This window comes from Halichoeres trimaculatus, unplaced genomic scaffold (assembly GCF_033239565.1).
Source record: "Halichoeres trimaculatus isolate MK-OKI-2021-1 unplaced genomic scaffold, fHalTri1.1 fHalTri1_scaffold_15, whole genome shotgun sequence".
NCBI lineage: Eukaryota > Metazoa > Chordata > Actinopteri > Labriformes > Labridae > Halichoeres > Halichoeres trimaculatus.
The window spans coordinates 13971236-13990132 of record NW_027437193.1 but is presented as its reverse complement, the minus strand read 5'-3'; the positions used below and the strand labels follow the sequence as shown (position 1 = coordinate 13990132).

Sequence of the window (18897 nt, the reverse complement as noted above, 5' to 3'; positions counted from 1 at the left end):
TGCTGACAGAAAGAGAAAAGAGGAGTAGTGTAGCTGTGCTTAAGAGTGGCAAACATTTAGTATTTGTTGTGTTTAAGCTTATTTCAGTCAAAATGTGAAGTTGTACTTTCTCTCGACATGAGAACAGTTCAATTCAATAATAATTTAGTCTTTGTGTTTTTTTTTACACACAGCATGTTTTCAGAAGTCAGCTTTTAAAATACACATGAGCTACATTTTCACACTTCTCCTGCAAAACATCAAAAATCTGCATAAAAATTCTTAATCATCAAGAGTCAATTTATTTTCATTTTCTAAAATGCAAAGGACATAACAGGATTTGAGAATAAATCCAAAATTGAGTGCACAAAAATGTTTCACCGCAAGCGACTATGTACAAGAATGAAATCAACAAATCTTTACAGAATTCAACAGGTACTGCATTGATATTTAGAGTCAACTCCTTGGACCTAATAACGTAGACTAGACTGAACTTAGATTCATTTTTTTTTTAACACAGCACACGGATTATTTTACATTTTAGTGGCTTAAAAGTGCTGAATTAAAAGTTCACTATTAGTGCATAAAAGACCACTGTATGTTTGTTTGGATTTCATACAATCATGATTAAAATCCCGTTGAGGAAATGCTCTGCGACCTCGGGAACAGGCCTGTTAGCTTTATCTGTTTTTCTAACCACAAGTACATTGGCTAGCAGTTACATCTTGATTGTACCTTTATTGTTCAATTAATGTGAACATCAGTGCTTCTATGAGTATCAGGAACTAATGGTCAGTCTCGCTTGGAGCAGAAAGAGTAGTGGTCACAAACATTTGGTGATGTTTTTTGTCAAAGTGGTTACCTGAAAGGAACTCTCATCAGTAAATGTTTAAAATGTGCACAAGGGCTGAATGTAAAGGTCGAATCCTTATGGAGATCATAGTATTTTTTCAGCCCTGGGCCCTGTTACCTGCTTTCAGGTCTGACAGTGAACTTTTGTTAATACTAAATCAGCTGAATTTTGACAACTGCGATTTGGAAAAGTTCAGAAAACCCCCGTTTTTAAATGTGTACATATGTTTAAGAAACAAGTTGCATAATGATCTGTTTGAGTGATGCAGCAGGATAAAGAGAAAACATGAGTGATGAAGAATATTTATACACCTCGGTCATCACTGTTAATGTTACTCACCCAGCTCTAGTTTAACTCCATGAAGATTTGTGACTGATCCGCTCTCCTCCCTGCATCAGTCCATGAAACAACACTGCATTTTGCTGGAATTATGCCTCTACTGAATACAAGATACAATGGAATTGAAAGCTATAATTCAGTCCAACACTATGCGTGCTATAGAAGAGAAGCCAAAAACACTTACTATCAGGTTAAATGAAATCAAGTATGAAACTGACCTTTTCTCAGAACACAGATAAGTTTAAATACATGACTTACACAATCATTACCCTTTTTTTCAAACCTTCAGTAGGCAATAACGAAAGTGCTCTGGTCAATCCTGTAAAAAAATAATTTATACACATCCCCGTCATCTGACGAGCAGGTTTGTCACAAAATTGTTGACAGCTGTTTTGCTTATTGATGGTCCTCCTCCCATTCAGTGTGCTGCTCCTTGTCCTCATCATCATCGCCCATTGGTAGGATTAGTTGTCATTTGTTAAAGGGGAGGCAGGCCGGCAGTATGACAGTGGAACAGGCCGGGCCTGCCAAAGGCTCTGCCACCTCACCTTCCAACTCTGTCCATGTTCCTTTCTCAGGGCTGTAGCAGATGGTAGAAGACTTATAGGCACCCTGAGGAAAAAAGAAAATCAAGTCAGAAATCTAATAACACTGAGAGGAAAAAAGAGACTCTGTTTTATAGAAGTGAGCTTTGTCAAAAATAGAAGTTTCAGAAGCAACTTTGGTAATTTTCTATATAAAAATACATGTGTCATAAATGTTGTCTGACAATTCCCTTTAAGACTCAACCAGTGCTACAATGATTCACTAAAAAGGAAGGTCTGTGTTGTAAAGCTGGTACAGCTTATTCCTCTGTGCAGTGGAGCTCCACCATTATCCAAAAAACACAGTGAAGAGCCAGGATGCCATACCGGATGACACGTTCCCCTATTACAGCAAACTGCAATTTATTTTGAGTCAGTCCTGCTCATACCTGAACCCTGCTGCCAGAAGCACACAATAGTCTGCCAATTGTGTATAAATCTACCACTGAAAACGTCCAGAATTTATATACATGTATTTTTAATCCTGTCTGAGAGATATTTACTGAGATGAAAGGGCCTATAAGCCTGTAATAATTCAAAATCAGGATTATGATGATAAGTGATTGTTTCTTTTTATGCTGATTCAGTTCTTCAACATCTTTTCAGTGCACTATTTCAATTTTTAATTTCTTATTTTATTTTAACTCATGTGTATTTATTTTTTATTCTTCTCTGTACAAAGCTTTTTTTAATTATTATTATTTTATAATCTTTATTTTTCTCACTTCTTAAGCTTTTTTTCTTAGTTTTTTCTGTTTTTTTGTATTATTTAGTGTGTATTTGCAATAATTGTACAGAGAGAGTGTGGTTAACCAGAGTCAAATTCCTTGTATTCTTGAAATACTTGGCAAATAAAGGTGATACTGATTCTGATATGGACTGACAACTACCTCCTCCCTGAGTTGATTTGATTTATTTAGGATCCACCATTAGTTACAGCAAATATGCAGTAGCTATTCTTCCTGGGGTCCACATATTACACTTTCAACAAAAAATATCATCTATACACTACACTCACAACATTCACACAGTCCCCTCATACAGTAGCTCTGTTATCCACCACTTGATTGCAGAAAATAACCAATACACGTTCACAAGTTTATAAAAGAAAACAAAAAAGAAGAGACAAACCATAGAACTCTTCTAACCTTTTGGGACAACAGCGAAAAATTCACATCATTAGTGAGAAGTAGTTCATATTATTATCTTTCAGGTAAGCCATATGTGAACAAATACATCTTTAATTTTTTGTTGAAGCAACTTCTGTTACTGTCTGAAATTAAAAAGCTTGGTAGTAGATTCCATGCCACCATTGCTCTGTAGAGAACCGGACCTTTTATCACATTTGTCCTGCACGGAGGCAGCCTGAATCACCCTTCTGATGCCTGCCTGGTACAGCACATATGTTCATTAGAGAAGAATGTTAATTGGTTTATATGAAAATAAAACGGTGGGCCTCTCTGGAGCCATAATGTTTAAGATAACTAGATTGTCTGTTCAGGTAATATTAAGACTCATATCAAAGGCACACAGACTATGAATCACGCTTAGAAAAACAGATTATTTTTGAAGTACAATCAGAAGAAGAAGATCATTAACATCTTTCTCAGTCTAATCCTTACTCTTACATGACCTGATGTGATAAACCCATACCATGCTCCAGCTGTAGCCCCCCACCAGGAAGATGCTGTCATCCAAAACAGCACAGCCCGGGCCGCTGCGACCCTCCAGGATGGGCGTCTGCAGGATGTTCCACTGGTCAGCTTTCGGATCGTAACACTCAACCAGCATTACATCGAGATGAGAGAACCCTTTGTAAGCAGAACAACAGAGATTCAGTGTGTAAAATACTCTAAATATGGTCAATCAGCTTTTACTCTGAGTGAGTGGTTCTACACAAACACAAGATATCCAACTAAATTTACACATTTTTGTTTTTTCTGTGTGTACTGATTCTCAGAGCTGCTCTGACTTGTTTTTAAGTGGGCGGGACTCTTGAATCAAAATCTGATGACACATGTGCTGTTATTTATGTTGCCAGGATGCTGTAAATGAAATACGCCCACACAGTTCTGATGAAGCAGATTTGCTTGGAACATCAAGCATCAAACTCAAAATAAAACTTATGTCTGAAATGTTTTACTTGGATTCTTGGAGTGAATATTTCAGCTTTTGGCAATTAAAAGATGTCTGTCAGTGCTGTCAGTCACTCTTCTTTTGTTGACCCTTGTTCTTCTTTTGGAAACCAATTTTTTTTTTAATCCTGAGCAGCACAGACTTTTCTTGGACATATGTCAAGTTTTTTTTTTTTTTTCTGGCATAGACTCAACCCTCTTCCTCTTGTTGCTGTAGCCCCTTTACCTTGTTGCAGTTGCTCCTCCTTCACTCTGATTGGACCAATTGTTCCAGGTTGAGGTCAAATGAATCACCATTATACATTAAATTAAAGACCTGTTTTTTTCCTCCAGCTCTTGAAATGCTCAGGTACTTACCTTTCAAATGGTTTCCACCAATGGCATACAAGCGATCGTTCATTCCAGCCAGAGCATGAATGGCACGTTTTGTGTTCATATCCTGTTTTCTCGCCCACACGTCCATTATCGGGTCATAACAGTAGAGCCAGGACACGTATTCTCCATTATGCACTCCTCCTGCAACAAGTTAATCCATTAGCCTTCATTAAAAACCATCTCTGATAACATCTTTATGTACCATATTTATCATTTTAAGTATAAATCACTCAATTTAAGATGAATCCTATTCTTCATGCAGTCCAGTTCACTGTGCCGACAGAGAAAGCTTGTTGTAGCTCTCTTTGTATCACTGATGTTTTTGAACAACAGATTGTGCTGCGTGAAAGTTAGTGGCACCTTTCCCACAGGGTTCTATTCAACACAGGTTCTACTCAAGGCTGGTGCCTTTGTTCACTTCTTTTAGTTTTAGATTGCACTGATTGGCACAGCACAATAGTCACATCACAAAGTTCACAGATGATTCAGTGACAGGCAGCTTTAAGAAGAGGAGGATTTGGGTTTATTCTGTGTTGGTGTGATGAGTATTTGATTTAAATGTCAATAATACAAAAGAGACTGTAGCAGCAGCTGTGCTCTGTCCACTTTAACTCTGAATCTGTATTGAGGTGGTTTCAAAAGTTGTTTGACAGACATGCTAACCTGTGAGTTTGAGTTTTTTAAGGAGCCACTCTGGTACTATTAAAAAATAAAGGGTTCACATCTTAAGGAAGAAAACCTGCTATTGTGTCTTTCTGTCAGTCTTTGGGGAGCAGTTTTGAAATATCAGTCCATTTTACTAAAAAGCACGCCAATTTTTTTTCTTAATATTTACAGATTTTTACAAGAATAACAATAAACACAGTATTTTTCATGATATGTATCTGGTTTTATTCCATTTCAAATGATAATCTGAATTTTGGGTTTCAAAGTAAAGCATGAAGTAAAAAAAAAAATCATTTAATCACATTTTTTTAGCCTACACTTAATTCTTACCTAAACGCTAGCTGCTCAAAGCCACATGAGCTGCCTCACACACTGATTCTCCAAATGACTTGTGTTTAAGTTGCATTGTGGGTAAACCTGGCACCTGGTGGTTGTGACATGTAATGAGAAACAGCAAGGGCTGAATCTCAATACCCCACCTGAGCCCAAAAACCCTGAGCCTTTACAGACTTATTTTACGTCATCTGGAAAGTGATTGAGTGCAGGTTCTCAAAACCGTATCACTAGGAATGAGACTGGACTTTGCTACTTCCTGTGTAATCTTTATGACATCATGTAGCTGACCTGAGCGGTCTTAGGAGTTCTTATTGTACAATTTTTAATTTCCACAAATCAAAGGCATAGAAGAGACTAACTCCCTGATTTTCATGTGATCAAGACTTTTACTGTATAGAGTGTATGAAAAGTATTAGTCAATTCATTGATTCATTACACTCTATATTTGTCCATACAGCATTACCACAACATTAAATAGAAGAATGAATTACTCGTTTCTCTTGTCTTTGTGTTGTTGAGTTTGTCTACTTTGTAACTATGAACTATGGGTAATTCCTTCCAACTAGATATACCAACTTGTGCAAATGGTGCATAAAAGGCTAGAAAAGTCAGTGCAAGAACCCTCACAGACTTAATATTTTGTCAATGGGAGAGCCCTGAGCCCTTAATGACTTCAGAGTCAATGGGCACGGACCTTGAGACAAGGCCGCAGTCTCTGGCTCTGTGGAGTAGATTCAGATATTTTTTCAGTCCTTCTATCAGTGAATGCTGTGTATTTAAATTTATGTTGCAACAGATACTTTAATAAATAAATATTTTAAGCTACTGCCTGATAAAAAGAGCCCATATGATGAGTGTTACAGGTTCCTTCTGACCTGATATGTAGATCTTGCCGTTGTGAACAGCTCCTGCATGTGCAGCCAGAGGCTGTGGTAGAGAAGACAGGTAGTTCCACTCATTGGTCTCCAGGTTGTAAGACTCCACGCTGGACAAGTAGCCACTCTCATTCCTTCCACCAATCACGTACAAGTGCTTCTCCAGGCGGCAAGCAAAGAAACTGGCTCTCCTGAGGTAGCAAGTGTGAGCCAGACAACATCATCACATCAGCAATGACGAGGTTCGTTGGAGGATTTTACACAGCTTGGGTAAAGGAAAAAGGAAAGGTAGTAAATCAATAAACCCTATAGTTCTTACACACACTTACCTCTCCTGCATAGGAGGCAGTTGTATCCAGCTGTTGAATCTGGGGTCATAGCGACTGACAAAGTTGGTGCTGTGCTTTCCTGTGAAAACAGATCCAGGTACAAACAAGGATTACACAAGTGAACAAAATTATTTTAATGATGCAGTTCAGTGGGCTGAGTCTTAATAATGCAACATCAAAAAAAACTTTGGCAGAGAGTACGAATCAAACAAACACTGCAGTTGTCCACCTTAACAAACGTACAGAGCACATGAAATAAACTCTGAGACTGTGCAGGTTTCATTTAAGTATAAACACATGATCTGGAAATCATTACCCACACTTGATGGTCTTCAGTGTCAGTATTTGTTGCTTTTTACTGCCAAAAGAGTTACTGAGTGTTTACAAAATATGTGTTTCTAACAGAGTAACCTGGTATTGTTAGATACAGTGTTCAAAACACATTGAATGATCTACTATAATGATTTTGATTTGAATTGCTAAATAAACCTGACCGATCTCACTGAGTGCAGCCCTGTATTTTTATAACACTGGGGTGAATAAGAACAAAAGGAGAGCATCATATTTTTTGGTCTTTTACAGCTTTTGTTTCTTACTACTGCGGTGTATTGCCACTATTTTACAAAAAGCACTCTTAACACTTCCACAAGTGTTTCAGTGTTAATAACAGTTATTTTTCCGGGCCAATTATGGACAAGTGATGATGGAGTGTTGTTTGTCCACTCAGAGCCGAACTGGCTCTGGGATGAGTGTTTGAAACTGTCCAAAAGTGTTACATTAACTCCGATGGGTTTGAACTTACATTAACTCTGGCTCAGAGCGTTCAATCGGCTATGTAAACCTGACAGGTTTGCTGTTTCAAGTCACTGTGGAGGTGTTACTGTACCGTTGGGGTTCCACTGGTCCTCTCCGCCAAGCAGCAGCAGGAAGTTCTCCACCTCCACCACGCAGTGATGGGCGCTGTTGTAAGGCATTACTGGATGAGAGACAGACAGAGATCACTAAACGTGAATGAAACAGGTGAGTGGATTTTAAGTGAGACTGCCCTTTAAAAGTATAAATCATAATTTTACAATATAACTTCTTACAAATTCACTTTATGTCAGTGATTCCCAAAGTAGAGGTCACAAATGCCTTCAAAATTGTGTTACACATTTCATCCACAATTGTAAAAGTATAAACAGAAATGGGTTACATGTTGTGTAAAACTATAAGAACAGTAAACATGTGATTTGTTGAATAAGCCAGGACAACAACAGAATCAGTGGCAGCACAGCACTGAAGCACAGCAAAATGTACACAAAGACAGTCTGATTTTTTTACGGATCAGCCAAATGAAGCATCTCAAGCCTTTTTTAGTTTGTTTTCTTTTTGATTGGTGTGTTGATGTTTTCCTACAGCTGGTGGTCGCAGGTCTGCGACCCTGTTATTTTGAGGGTTGCAGGCAGAAAAAGGGAAAGTTTGGAAAATTCAATGGTCAACTTAAACCAAAAGCAAACCAATTTAAATAAAGAAGTAACCCATGGATAGTTTTCTATCACAGACTTTTGACTATTCCAGCATCACAGACTAAAGATGAGGCATGAGTTTCAAATATTCAAACAATCATTTGATAAAAGATTTCCCGTGACAATTATCTACACTTTAAAAAGTCCTATTTAGGTGATTTTACTAGTTCCTGCTTACAATGAAGGACAAAAGCTGTTTCTTTTGGCTTTTAAATAATGTAAGACTTTATGATTAAGTAATAACATTCCCAATAACATATGATGGCACCAGTGCCAGAAAAACAGGTGGAGCACTGTGAGATTCAGAGCTCAAGAAAAAACAATGTTTAAAGTGTGAGAACAGTTGAGGTGAAGTGCAAACTTTGCACCATAAAACTAGAATGCAGATCAGATCAATGTGAATATCACATCTGACTAGCTGACTATCTGCAACAACTTCACACAGTCATAAACTGGGTTTCTCTTTCGTTATGTCAGCTCCAGTGACAGGGAACAGATCACAGTTACGAGTAACAACTGAATAGTCTTTTTCTTGAAATACATACCTATTGCAGACTATCTGATCGCAAACACAACAGGGTGTTTTTCAACAACAAAGGGCTACCATAAAGTCTCTTTACACAATATGCACAGCCAGAACACTTCACTTTGTAAAGGAGCTGAGTTTTTGGCATCAAGCATTAAAGCACACATGCACAAATAGAAGTTGTTTAACATCCCTTAAGTCCTTGCATGTTTTATTTTGAGCCGTAAGAATGCTAAATGGTTATTAAGCGTATTAAGCATCCCAGAGTACAATGCTCTGTTTATATTGCTATAAACCAGTTCCAGACAAATACTTATTTGGTTAGCCATGTCAGGCATGTGAGAGAATCATATCTTTCAAAAAAAAAAAATCAACTCCATAAAATATTTTCTTACCTTTAATGCTTTATAAGATAAATGATGTGTTTTGAAAATACTTAACAGAACTGCTTCTCAACTCCACTTGAAAAACAAAATTGACCCTTCACTGAACAAAGCTCTCCGAAAAACTTGTCCTGGTTTAACCAAACTGCCTATTGCTAAGGACCACTGGTCCAAGCAATTAATCCTCCTCACAATAAAATGAAACTTTCATTTATAAAACATCCACAAAATATTATTTGGGTGTTTTAATAAGCATCACTTGTACTGTGGTGAGTCATTTTATTCTGTCGTGCTGAGTGTCCTTTTGTTCGATAAGGAGTGCTTTACTACACGTTAATGTCAAGTTTGATTTAATTGTACTATGCACTCATCTCTACAGAACAGGCCTGTAACAGTGACAAACATCTATTTCTCAATCATCAATGTAAGCCAGTACTGTAGGATTTATTTCTCCTGCTCATTGCTTTTGTTTTCTGCCCTTCCATTCATCCATCTACAGGAAGTGATTTCTTGAGGGGAATCAAGCCTGTTGACTCTCAAACTGGAACAAATGAAAAATACAAGGCAGAGTAAACACGCTACTGTTTGTTACAACAATAGCACCTATCTATCCATCCATCTATCTGCTTAGATTAAAAGAGACGAAGACCGCAGATCTGTGGTAGAGTGGGTTGGAAGGTCAATGGTTCGATACCAAGTCCCCAAGTCACATGCTTAAGTATCATTGGGCAAGACATGTAACCCCAGATGACTCCAGCTGACATAGTCAGTGGGGTGTGAATGCATATGAATGAGGTTAGTTAAAAGTGATGGTACGCCACTGTAACATTCTCTGCCATCAGAGTGTGACTGGGTCAGTCTGATCCATTTGTGATCCATTTACACAAAAAGCATCAAAATGTTTTAGTTTTCCTTCTACATAACTACAAAGTGTATCAAATAAGAATGATCTTAACTGTATCACACTCCCAATCATGCTATTATATGTTAGCATGGATGCTTCATGCTGCAGAGGGGCCCCTTGTGCAGGATTTCCCTTTGTGTATGTCTCCCCTCCTCTCTTCCATCTCCTCTTTCTGAAGTGACCCCATTGAGATGTAGAGAAATGGTCTTAGGTGACAGTCATAATGAACATGATCGTGTTCACTCAATAAATCTCAGGCCTGGTGCTTTTTGAGCACAAATCAGTGGAATGTTAAAGCCCACCTGTCTGTCTCCATCAGTCATTTCCACTGTCACCTCCCCAACGCCTGATGGATCGCAGTTGCTGCAAAATTAGACAGCCTTGAATCTCATTTCTTTCCAATTGGCCTCTCCCTGCTATCTCACTCTGGCTGCCTGACATGTGCCAGTCCTCTATGGGAGGGGAGTCTCAGATAGGAACTAATACTACATACCCTAAACACAGCTTTATCTCCAACGAGGGGATTAGGTTGCCTGCCTCCAGTGCACCTCAAAGACGAGTGCCATATGACTGCCAAATTCCCTTACATGCTATTTACATTATCATTCAGTCAGCAGTATATAGGACATGGATGGGTGGCTTTTTATTTCATGTTGACTGACTTGTACTCATACTAAAAACCATCTTGTACCTGCGTGAGAGGGAGATTACTGCTTTACAGTGTATCACAGGCTACAGTCTGAGGAGTAAGAGGGACTGGAACGTTTTCTGAACCTCCACAGGTGTTACAGGTACACAGAAACAAACTGCAGGAGCTGAAACTAATGAAACTAATGAAAACAAATTCATTGTTTTTCTTCTACAATGTGAAAGACTTGACAGGAAGTACTTGTCACACAAAAAGTGTGAAATTCCTCCACCTATTCGCCCCCTCCTTCCTGAACCTAGAAACCCTCCGGGTGAATGGCCATAGGAGGGCAGGATGAGCACGTCCTCTGTGAGATGGACGCCATCGCTCCAGTCTACAGTGAGCTCTAGGGCTCACTAGAGGGAGTCAGAAACCTCTGCATAGAGGCACAGTCGGGGTTGGTTGAATGACTCCACAGCTAATGCACCACTGCTGCTCCAGCTCTGACGTGCCTTTAACAACCATTAAAATTGCATCCCACTGAGCTGGATTCCTTTGTTCTAGGCCTTGCTGCGTAGATGAGGTCCATTTCCGACAGGCAGATTGTAATATCAGATTGGTTTACTGGAGAACAGGATGAGTATAGTAAAGCGTTGTGGCTGAGCCTGTGCCTGCCTTTGTCTCGTGTTCCTCCACGCTGCTGTGGGTACACTAGATGGCAAACTTTACACTGGAATCAGCGAGCAGCAGATATATCTGACACAGCCAGAGAGGGATCAGATTCTCCCCCAAATTGTGTTGATGAATGTCTTAATCAAAGGCTGTCCCTCTCAGGTTTCGCCTCATTGAAAAGTTATGATTGAATGTTAATAATCTTCATTCCACATCCATTGTGTGGAGGCTACATCAGATGGTCACTGATGTGTTAAGGGGATGATTTTGCAGTTTTGTCCTTCCACTTGGACACGGACCATTTGAGTGTTAACTTTTTAGTTTTGAGCGATGGAAATCCCTGTTGACCTTTTGCTTGTTGCAGTTTATACCCAGGAGTGAGAGCTAAATGAGAAATTGACAATACAGACTCCAGACTCTCAGGCTGGGTGTGTGTGCATGGCTTCTTTTGTAAAATATGGCCAAAAACAAGCTGGAAATGATCACCAATAAATACTGTTGTTAAAAGAGACGGAAGGAGATGGAAACAAGGTCCAAAACTTCTGCTGCATTTAAGACACTTTAAACCAGACAGAGAAAAAAAAATCACTCTAGAACTATCAAAAAATTCATGCCATAAGGTAGTAACATAGACCTCACAATGCCAAGCTGACGGGAACAAACATATGGCTAATATGTATGAATGAAGAGACCCAGCTGAGATATGGCACCAACCAAAACAAAAGGACAAAAAACTCAATATGTCCGACGATAATGATGCAAAGCACAAAAAAGGTCTCCCATTAGCTCTTGTTTGACCTTTCAATATGGCAACAATATAGTGGTGAGCCTCAAAAGGTCAGGAAAGACAGAGAGAAAAGAGAGCTTAGAGCACTTTACAGCAGTGAGAGCTGTGACGTCTGTCTTTCACTTATTTTCTCTTTCAATATGAAATAATTTAATTAACACTAGGAGTTGTTCTGCAGTTTAAAGCACACATTGTTTATATCCTGAATAAATTACAACCATAAGTTTTTTGAATGTTAGTTTCTGCTGCTGTGTTTACAAATCCCATCTATCTCTTTATTTAACACAAAGCAAGCTACTTTGAATATTTAGATTTTCTTTATTTTGTACTTTTTAGCATGCATGAATAATTCAACCTCATGTACTGTTCAATGTAAGCGAACAATCAAGCAACACTTAAAAGCCATTGAGGAAAAAGTGGCATTCATTATTGTGCTACCTCTACCACAATAGATCATTAGATTCCAGTAAATCTCATCATGCATCCTGCCAGCATATTTCAGCAAAAACAAGGGAAACCGGGCATGAAGCTCCACAGTGCTGTGAAGTCACGCTCTGATTAAAAACTTATATTAAAAGTGATAGTGATACATTATTACCTAAAGGATTTAGGGAACTCCTTCCACTCATTTTCTGTGGAAATTAACCCGTGTTAAAGTCATCCATAGGAACAACTTTGTCTCATCATAAAAAAGCCACTAACACAAGATGCCTCAGGTGAAAAAAAAAAGCAGCAGAGCCTTTTGCCACTCACTTGTGAGGATCTTCCATGTCTTTTTCTCGTCGTCATAGTACTGGACCAAATTGCTTGGGAGACGATCAGGTCCAGGAGGCAAACCACCCACCAGTAACAGCATTCTCTTATTGGAACGGATTCTGTAATGTCAAAAGTGTGGGAGTGTGGACAAGTGTTGGGAAACAGAGAACAAAACAGGTATTAAGAGTTGAAACAAAACATCTTCAGGCTAAAAATGAGCATAATCAGAACCCCAACACCTAAAAATCCTAATTTACAGAATTACTTCTTTCTTCTTAACAGCAGTAGCTTTTTTTTATTTTTTATACTACAAATATTCAACCTATGAATGAACCCATGAATGAAATTCCTGATCTTTATGTGGGCACCACTCCTTACTTTAAGCCCACCCATCATGCAATATGTGTCTACATTTATCATGGTTATCAAAAAATTACTAAACTGCGTCCTTATGCTTCTGATGTGTTATTGAATGGTTATTGTACTCCAAAGACATCTTTTCAATTAGCTGTGAAGCAATGAGGGTGGTGCAGGGTGCCATGCTGGAGGCCAAAAGCGCAATTGAGTACTTAAACCTGCCTATACAATGTCTCCATTTCATTGGCTGCAGTGATTCATGTGACATCTCTGAGACATATCCTGCTGTTTGTATTTGATACATAAGCTATGAGCCCAATATGTTACTGTACATTAATGACCGTTATCTGGCTCCTAATCGATTTAAGAACAAATCCACCAATTAATCACAATATGCTGTAGAAAATATTAAGAGTAGCTGGCCTTTATATTCAGCCACATCCACCTTTTCTCCTTTTTCACTTTTTTATGCTTGATAAAATCCCAGTCGTCTCGGTACATTCTCTCTGCTACTGGCCCACTGTGAAGTGTTTTGGGGTTATTCATATGCAAATGAGCCCCTGGACATAGATAATGGTGATTAATTGAGAGAGGAGAGAAACAGTGGCATGTGAAACTAATTATGAGGATTCCTTATTCTTTGCTCATTTAGGGCCGTATGTGGGAATAGATATGGGATAATGTAGACCTAGTTACAAGAAGAAGAAAAAAAAACACTTGTTAAATCTTTTTTTGTGTGCAAAATTTGACTTGTAAGGATAAAGACTCCAGTTTCCACAGCTATAATTCCTGCTCTTAAAAAGATGAGCGCTGTGAATTTAAAATGTGAATGCTGATGCCATCACTGCTCATAAAAAATTTCAGGCTTGACTGTACAGTCAGCCCTGTAAACAAAACCTGACAAAAGCCCCTGTCAATCAATCAACTTACCGACAACGCCTGACTACTCACCATCTCTTTAAAGTGCTGATCAGGACAAACATGGATGTAACACATGCAGCTTGGCCTCATTTTATACACAGAACTTGCTCTGATTAAATTAAATGTTGATAGAATCTCTAAATTATACCTTCTGTTTGATACTGCCAGTTTCAAATATAATACATAGCAAGGTTTATTAAGTCCCCTTAATATTCTTGCTCATTGTTACTTTAATTGCTTGAGTATCCTTGAACTTCAACCAGGATTGTAATGTGAGTACCATGTAATTCTAGTAACAAATGAATCACAGCATTTCAAATTATATTCATTCCAGTTGCCACACATCAAAAGCATAACCTTTTTATCTAATTTGCTGCATCTTGTCAACACTGATTACAGAGCAATTACACCGACGTGTGAGGGAATAAAAAGTTGTTTTTCTTCTCCACTAAAACATAAAGTGATCCTGTAGTTATGAATACAGTGTAGCACAGAGTAGATAAAGCCCTTGGCAGCTTGTAATCTATAACAGGAACACCCCAAAAATCCTCATTAAGTGGGCCTCAAAGGACACAGCTCTGACTGACCACCTACGTGGTCTAGACGATGAAGGCGGTGGGACCAGTATACTTGAGTGAGTGGCCAATACTTGAGTCTGCAATTTGTTTAAATTTAACAAGTGGGAGGCATTTAATCGCCCTCCGTCCACTCTTACCAGCTTATTACTGTGTGTGTGTGTTTTTGTTTCTCCTCCTGTATGTGTGAGTGTTTGTCTGTGTCATCCTCACCTGCTGGCCACAGTCTGCCTGCAGTGCTGCCTGAAGGGCATGAGGTGGTAGTTCATGGCATCCAGGAGTAGTTTCTGGCACACGGGGTCACTCCTCATGAAGTCAACAGACTGCACCCTCTCCACCAGCTCCGGAGCAGGTATGAGGGCGAAGCGCAGCCTCTTCATAAGGTCTGGGGCATAGTGCATGCGAGTCTCCCGGTCATGCTCCAGCCACAGGACTGACATCTGGAACAGAGCCAGCTCTGACTCCACTGGAGGTGGCAGAGCATCCAGCATGGCACACATCTCCTCAAAGTTCAGCAGCAGAACATCCTCCACTAGGTACTTGTTGGCCAACTTCTTGGTCTCATCCAGTCCGTGGAGTGCGGCAATCTTGCAGATCTGCTTGTAGTTCTGCACAGAGATCTGGTCATTGAGAAACTGCACGCTGAGCTTGGTAATCTGGGGGATGTTGAGGATCTTGCTGACTGACAGCACCTCTTCCACTGTGTCCAGGGAAAGAGTCACGTTGGCAGTGTACAGGTACTCCAGCACTAATCGTAGTCCAATGGAGGAGCAGCCCTGGAGGACCAGGTTATTAATGGGCCTGGCGTTGGGGGTCACCAGCTTGTCATCAGGAGAGGATGAGGGGGTCCCACTGCTGCCCTGGTCCCCTTTGCTCCCCTCATTGTTGATGACATTATGGGATGAGAAGAGAGATCTGAAATACTGGGAGCAGGATGCCAGCACAGCTTTGTGGCAGTGGAACTGCTGTCCCTGGGCAGTGAGAGTCACATCACAGAACAGCTGTTTTCTCCATAAGAGGTTGAGCCCGTGCAGCAGGGTGTCACTGTGTGTTGGGTCAAAGGTGGATGTTCTATCACCCGATCTGGACATGACTTCCTGACTGTGAACGCCACCTAGGCAACAAATAAACCATGCAAGCCATTTACCTCAGGTCGTTTACTGTATTTGCACAACACACGCTGCCTATAGCTTGTTTCAGACTGCTATTACTACTGATAACGATTTCTCGAGTAAGTTATTGAACAGATCTCCCGTCCGTCCAGCGGGGAATAACCATCTTGCCATGCCTGCCGGCGACTATCTACATCCAGCACGGCTTCAGTCGCTTTCAACTTTGAGCTCTGGTCGTAAAGCAGCAAACAAAAACGCAGTAGTTCCCACAGCGTGCCACTCTTATTCATTCTTAACTCGAGAGCGAGATGATATAAATGGAGACTGAGGGTTTTGAAGGGCGCTGTCAAAACAGAAACGCGGATACGGAGATGCTGCAGCGCTTTTCCTCCTCCTTTCACCCGGCAGCGCGGCTGAAGTTGTCGGATGAGGGAAAAAGAAAACAACCGCTACGGTGGACGGAGAGCATGCAGCACTCAGGCAGCACTTCTCCCTTCTCCTATCGTGCTGCACTCCCCCACAACGAGGACATTACACATCGCTCAGATTTACGGAGTCATACAAAAGCAATTAGTTTGTCTCCGAGCCGTCAGCAGCACTATGGATGCGTTTCGCTTTTTAGCCTACCTGAGTTACGCGGACGTGAGTATCGAAATATCATAACTGAAATGCAGCTTTCGGCAAAGTTAAATGCAATATGCATATCTATTGTTTTCCTGAGCGGTACAAAAGCTATTTCTACGAGTGTGAACTTGACAGAAGCGTGCAGTAACGTTGTCGCCAGATACACTAAAAGCGCCTGTCACAACTAAATGATGTGAGCAGCTCGCCTGAGAAGGAGCCAAACTTACCTGACTTCAGCTCTTGACAAAAAAAGAAAAGTAAAGCTTCGGGTTCCCAATAATCTCACTTGAATTTTCCTTTGTTCTTCCTTTTTTAAAGAAATGTCCTTCTCCTTTAAAGTCTATGGTCGGTGGAGTCTCAAAATAACCATTGATTCCAACTCAGAAAGTCACTATTTCAGGTTATTTGTTGACGTTGATCATTTGTTCTTCTGAATTAACAAGAAGTGTGTGAGTGTGTGAGAGGGAGCTGTGCTTTCTGCAAGAGAAGAAGAAGAAGAAATATACGTGTGACAAATTATGCTACCAAGAAACAACACATCATTATCCTTGGGCCTGGGGCTCAGTGAGTCGTAACGAGAGTAATAGGAAATCCACGGTTGGGGAGAGAAACGGTCGTGCATGGCCGGTGGAGAGAGACCATGCAGGGGTATGGATGCTGGAGAGACTCGCAAAATTATGGCTCAAGGCTATTGTAAAAACTGTCGAGCGTAAATGACTGCGATTTCAAACATCTATGGAAGAAAGAAAAGAGAAAGGGGGAGAAAAACCGAGTCTTTCCCTCGCTGTTATAGAGAGAACCGTCAAGTTTTAGTGCGCATTGCTAATTAGTCAATTTCTCTCTGCCTTCACAGCCCGACGACTTTGCTGCTGAGCTGAAACTGCTAATTTCTGGGACCAGCCTTTTTTTGGCTGTGAACTGGATGGATGAATGGCTTGTCTCGCACAAATGACAAAAAGCCCCTGCCTTAATCTCCATCGCCAAAATAACCCCTCATCTCATTCTGCTCCTGCTAGTCCTTCAAAAGAAGGTGCTTTACACAACAGACACAAGTTTTGCATCTGTATCACTAATATAATATGCACTACAGTATCCCTACATTGTTATTATGTTGAATTAAAGCATTAACAAATCCCATGCAACAAAAACATCCCTCCCCCACACACAGTGAAACACAACACAAGCATAAAAGTGATGTAAAGTTACTAAAGAACAAGAAGAAAAATAAAAGATGCTGTGTTTTCATGTACTGTTATCTTATGAGTGCATTGTATCATAACCTGGGGTCTAGCTGCAGGCCTGATAACACAAAGGGTTGAAACCTAATACAACATCCATCAGTGCACATAGTGTGTTGTATGTCCAAGTTCTGGTTGGATATTCAGATTCCATACACACTTTCTCCTCCACCGACCCAACAGACATTAAAACAAGGAGGTGGTTGCATCACTAAGTGAAAATGAGACTCCTGGTTGGCTTGTAGTTTCTATCAGAGTGCAGAAGAATCTTCCACTCCCCTCAGCTCCAGCCTGATCCTAGAGGTGTGGATGTTGTACACTTGCATTTAAAAACTTGTAAACTAAGCCATCTAATCTTATTATCTTAATTAGGAGTGCATCCTTCCTATGACCCCGTACGTGAGTAATGAGGTAATGTAATCCTAATCATTAGCAGGTTGACACAGAAGAGTTGCAGGTTAAAAATAAAGTAAAACAGCATTCCTTATAATCCAATCAGAGCTGATATTAATGTCTTATTAGGACATAACAAACTGTCAATTAAATAAAGAGCTCAATTAGAGTAAAAAAAAAAAACTTACATATAGGACTCCCATGGGACCAGAAGTGACAGATACTTCACAAGTTATGAAATGACAGATAGGGATAAATGGGTTTGTTCATGTACTATGAAATAGAGCAGCACCGTGCTACCGTCAAGCAGTAACCGGCCACATATAGGTAGCATTTATAAGAGATGGAAGCAGAACATAGTTTGATGTTTAAGTGTTTGACAACACGCAGCCTGCGTATCCTCCATCTAAAGTTAAACTGCTCAGATTCTTTCTACATGAACTCTGTGAGATGACTGATTAGAGTTTGTGCTTCATTTTAAATAATAGTGCCAGGAAACTATAACACTGGTGCATAACTTAGCGGTTCGCAACCATTAAGAAAGCAGTCTGTGTTTTTTGTTTACTACTTATCTTGTGTTGCCTCACTCTCAAATCGCTTGACACTGCAGAACGTTACAGTAATCCACTGTATTTCACCTCAGAGTTGCATAGTTATCTGGACAAGCACTCAGTTAGCACTACATTACCCAAGTCTCGAGCGTGCTATTCTAACGCAATAAAATGACCATTTCCAACTCTTTCAGCTCTTTGTAGCAACTCAGTCTCCTGAGGCCACTGGTCTTCAGATTGCAGGGCATTTATGGTTGTAAGTTGTTGCAGTGTGCAGAGGGAGGGAGGAAGGGTGGAAAGGAGGAGGGGGGTCATCAGATAAGAGAAGAATTTCTAGACTAATTAAACCCTTTGAGACAAAGAATCACACCACAGTGATTTACAACTCTCTGTACCAGTTAACTCAACTCATATTTATCTGTCATATTACTCAGATACCATATCTACCTCTATGAGTTAAAACTATTTGTGCTGCAACAATACTGAGAGTA

General features: G+C 40.0%; 1 protein-coding gene across 2 annotated transcripts; it reads right to left on the bottom strand.

The window, feature by feature from the left end:
• Positions 1 to 345: 345 nt before the first annotated feature.
• On the bottom strand, positions 346 to 17093 carry klhl14 (kelch-like family member 14). 2 transcript variants are annotated; one of them, XM_074688729.1, is made up of 9 exons: positions 16452 to 17093; positions 14702 to 15602; positions 12633 to 12754; positions 7358 to 7447; positions 6472 to 6550; positions 6143 to 6333; positions 4248 to 4406; positions 3409 to 3566; positions 346 to 1783 (listed from the first exon to the last, which is right to left on the bottom strand). In XM_074688729.1, exons 2-9 carry the CDS (start codon positions 15577 to 15579, stop codon positions 1643 to 1645), a joined length of 1818 nt encoding a protein of 605 aa, XP_074544830.1. In that variant the 5' UTR covers positions 15580 to 15602; positions 16452 to 17093; the 3' UTR covers positions 346 to 1642. The 2 variants fall into 2 exon arrangements, with proteins under 2 accessions (XP_074544830.1, XP_074544831.1); XM_074688730.1 differs by lacking the exon at positions 16452 to 17093 and having other exon boundaries at positions 14702 to 16357.
• Positions 17094 to 18897: the final 1804 nt, after the last annotated feature.

What these genes read in the sequence shown, in the direction of transcription:
- klhl14 (XM_074688729.1), bottom strand. Translation starts at nt 15,579, where the DNA reads ATGTCCAGATCGGGTGATAGAACATCCACCTTTGACCCAACACACAGT. An exon ending in GGACCAGTGGAACCCCAACG is followed by an intron (nt 6,551 to 7,357) that starts GTACAGTAACAC and finishes CTGTTTTCACAG; the next exon opens with GAAAGCACAGCACCAACTTT. An exon ending in CGGCAAGATCTACATATCAG is followed by an intron (nt 4,407 to 6,142) that starts GTCAGAAGGAAC and finishes AACTTGTTGCAG; the next exon opens with GAGGAGTGCATAATGGAGAA.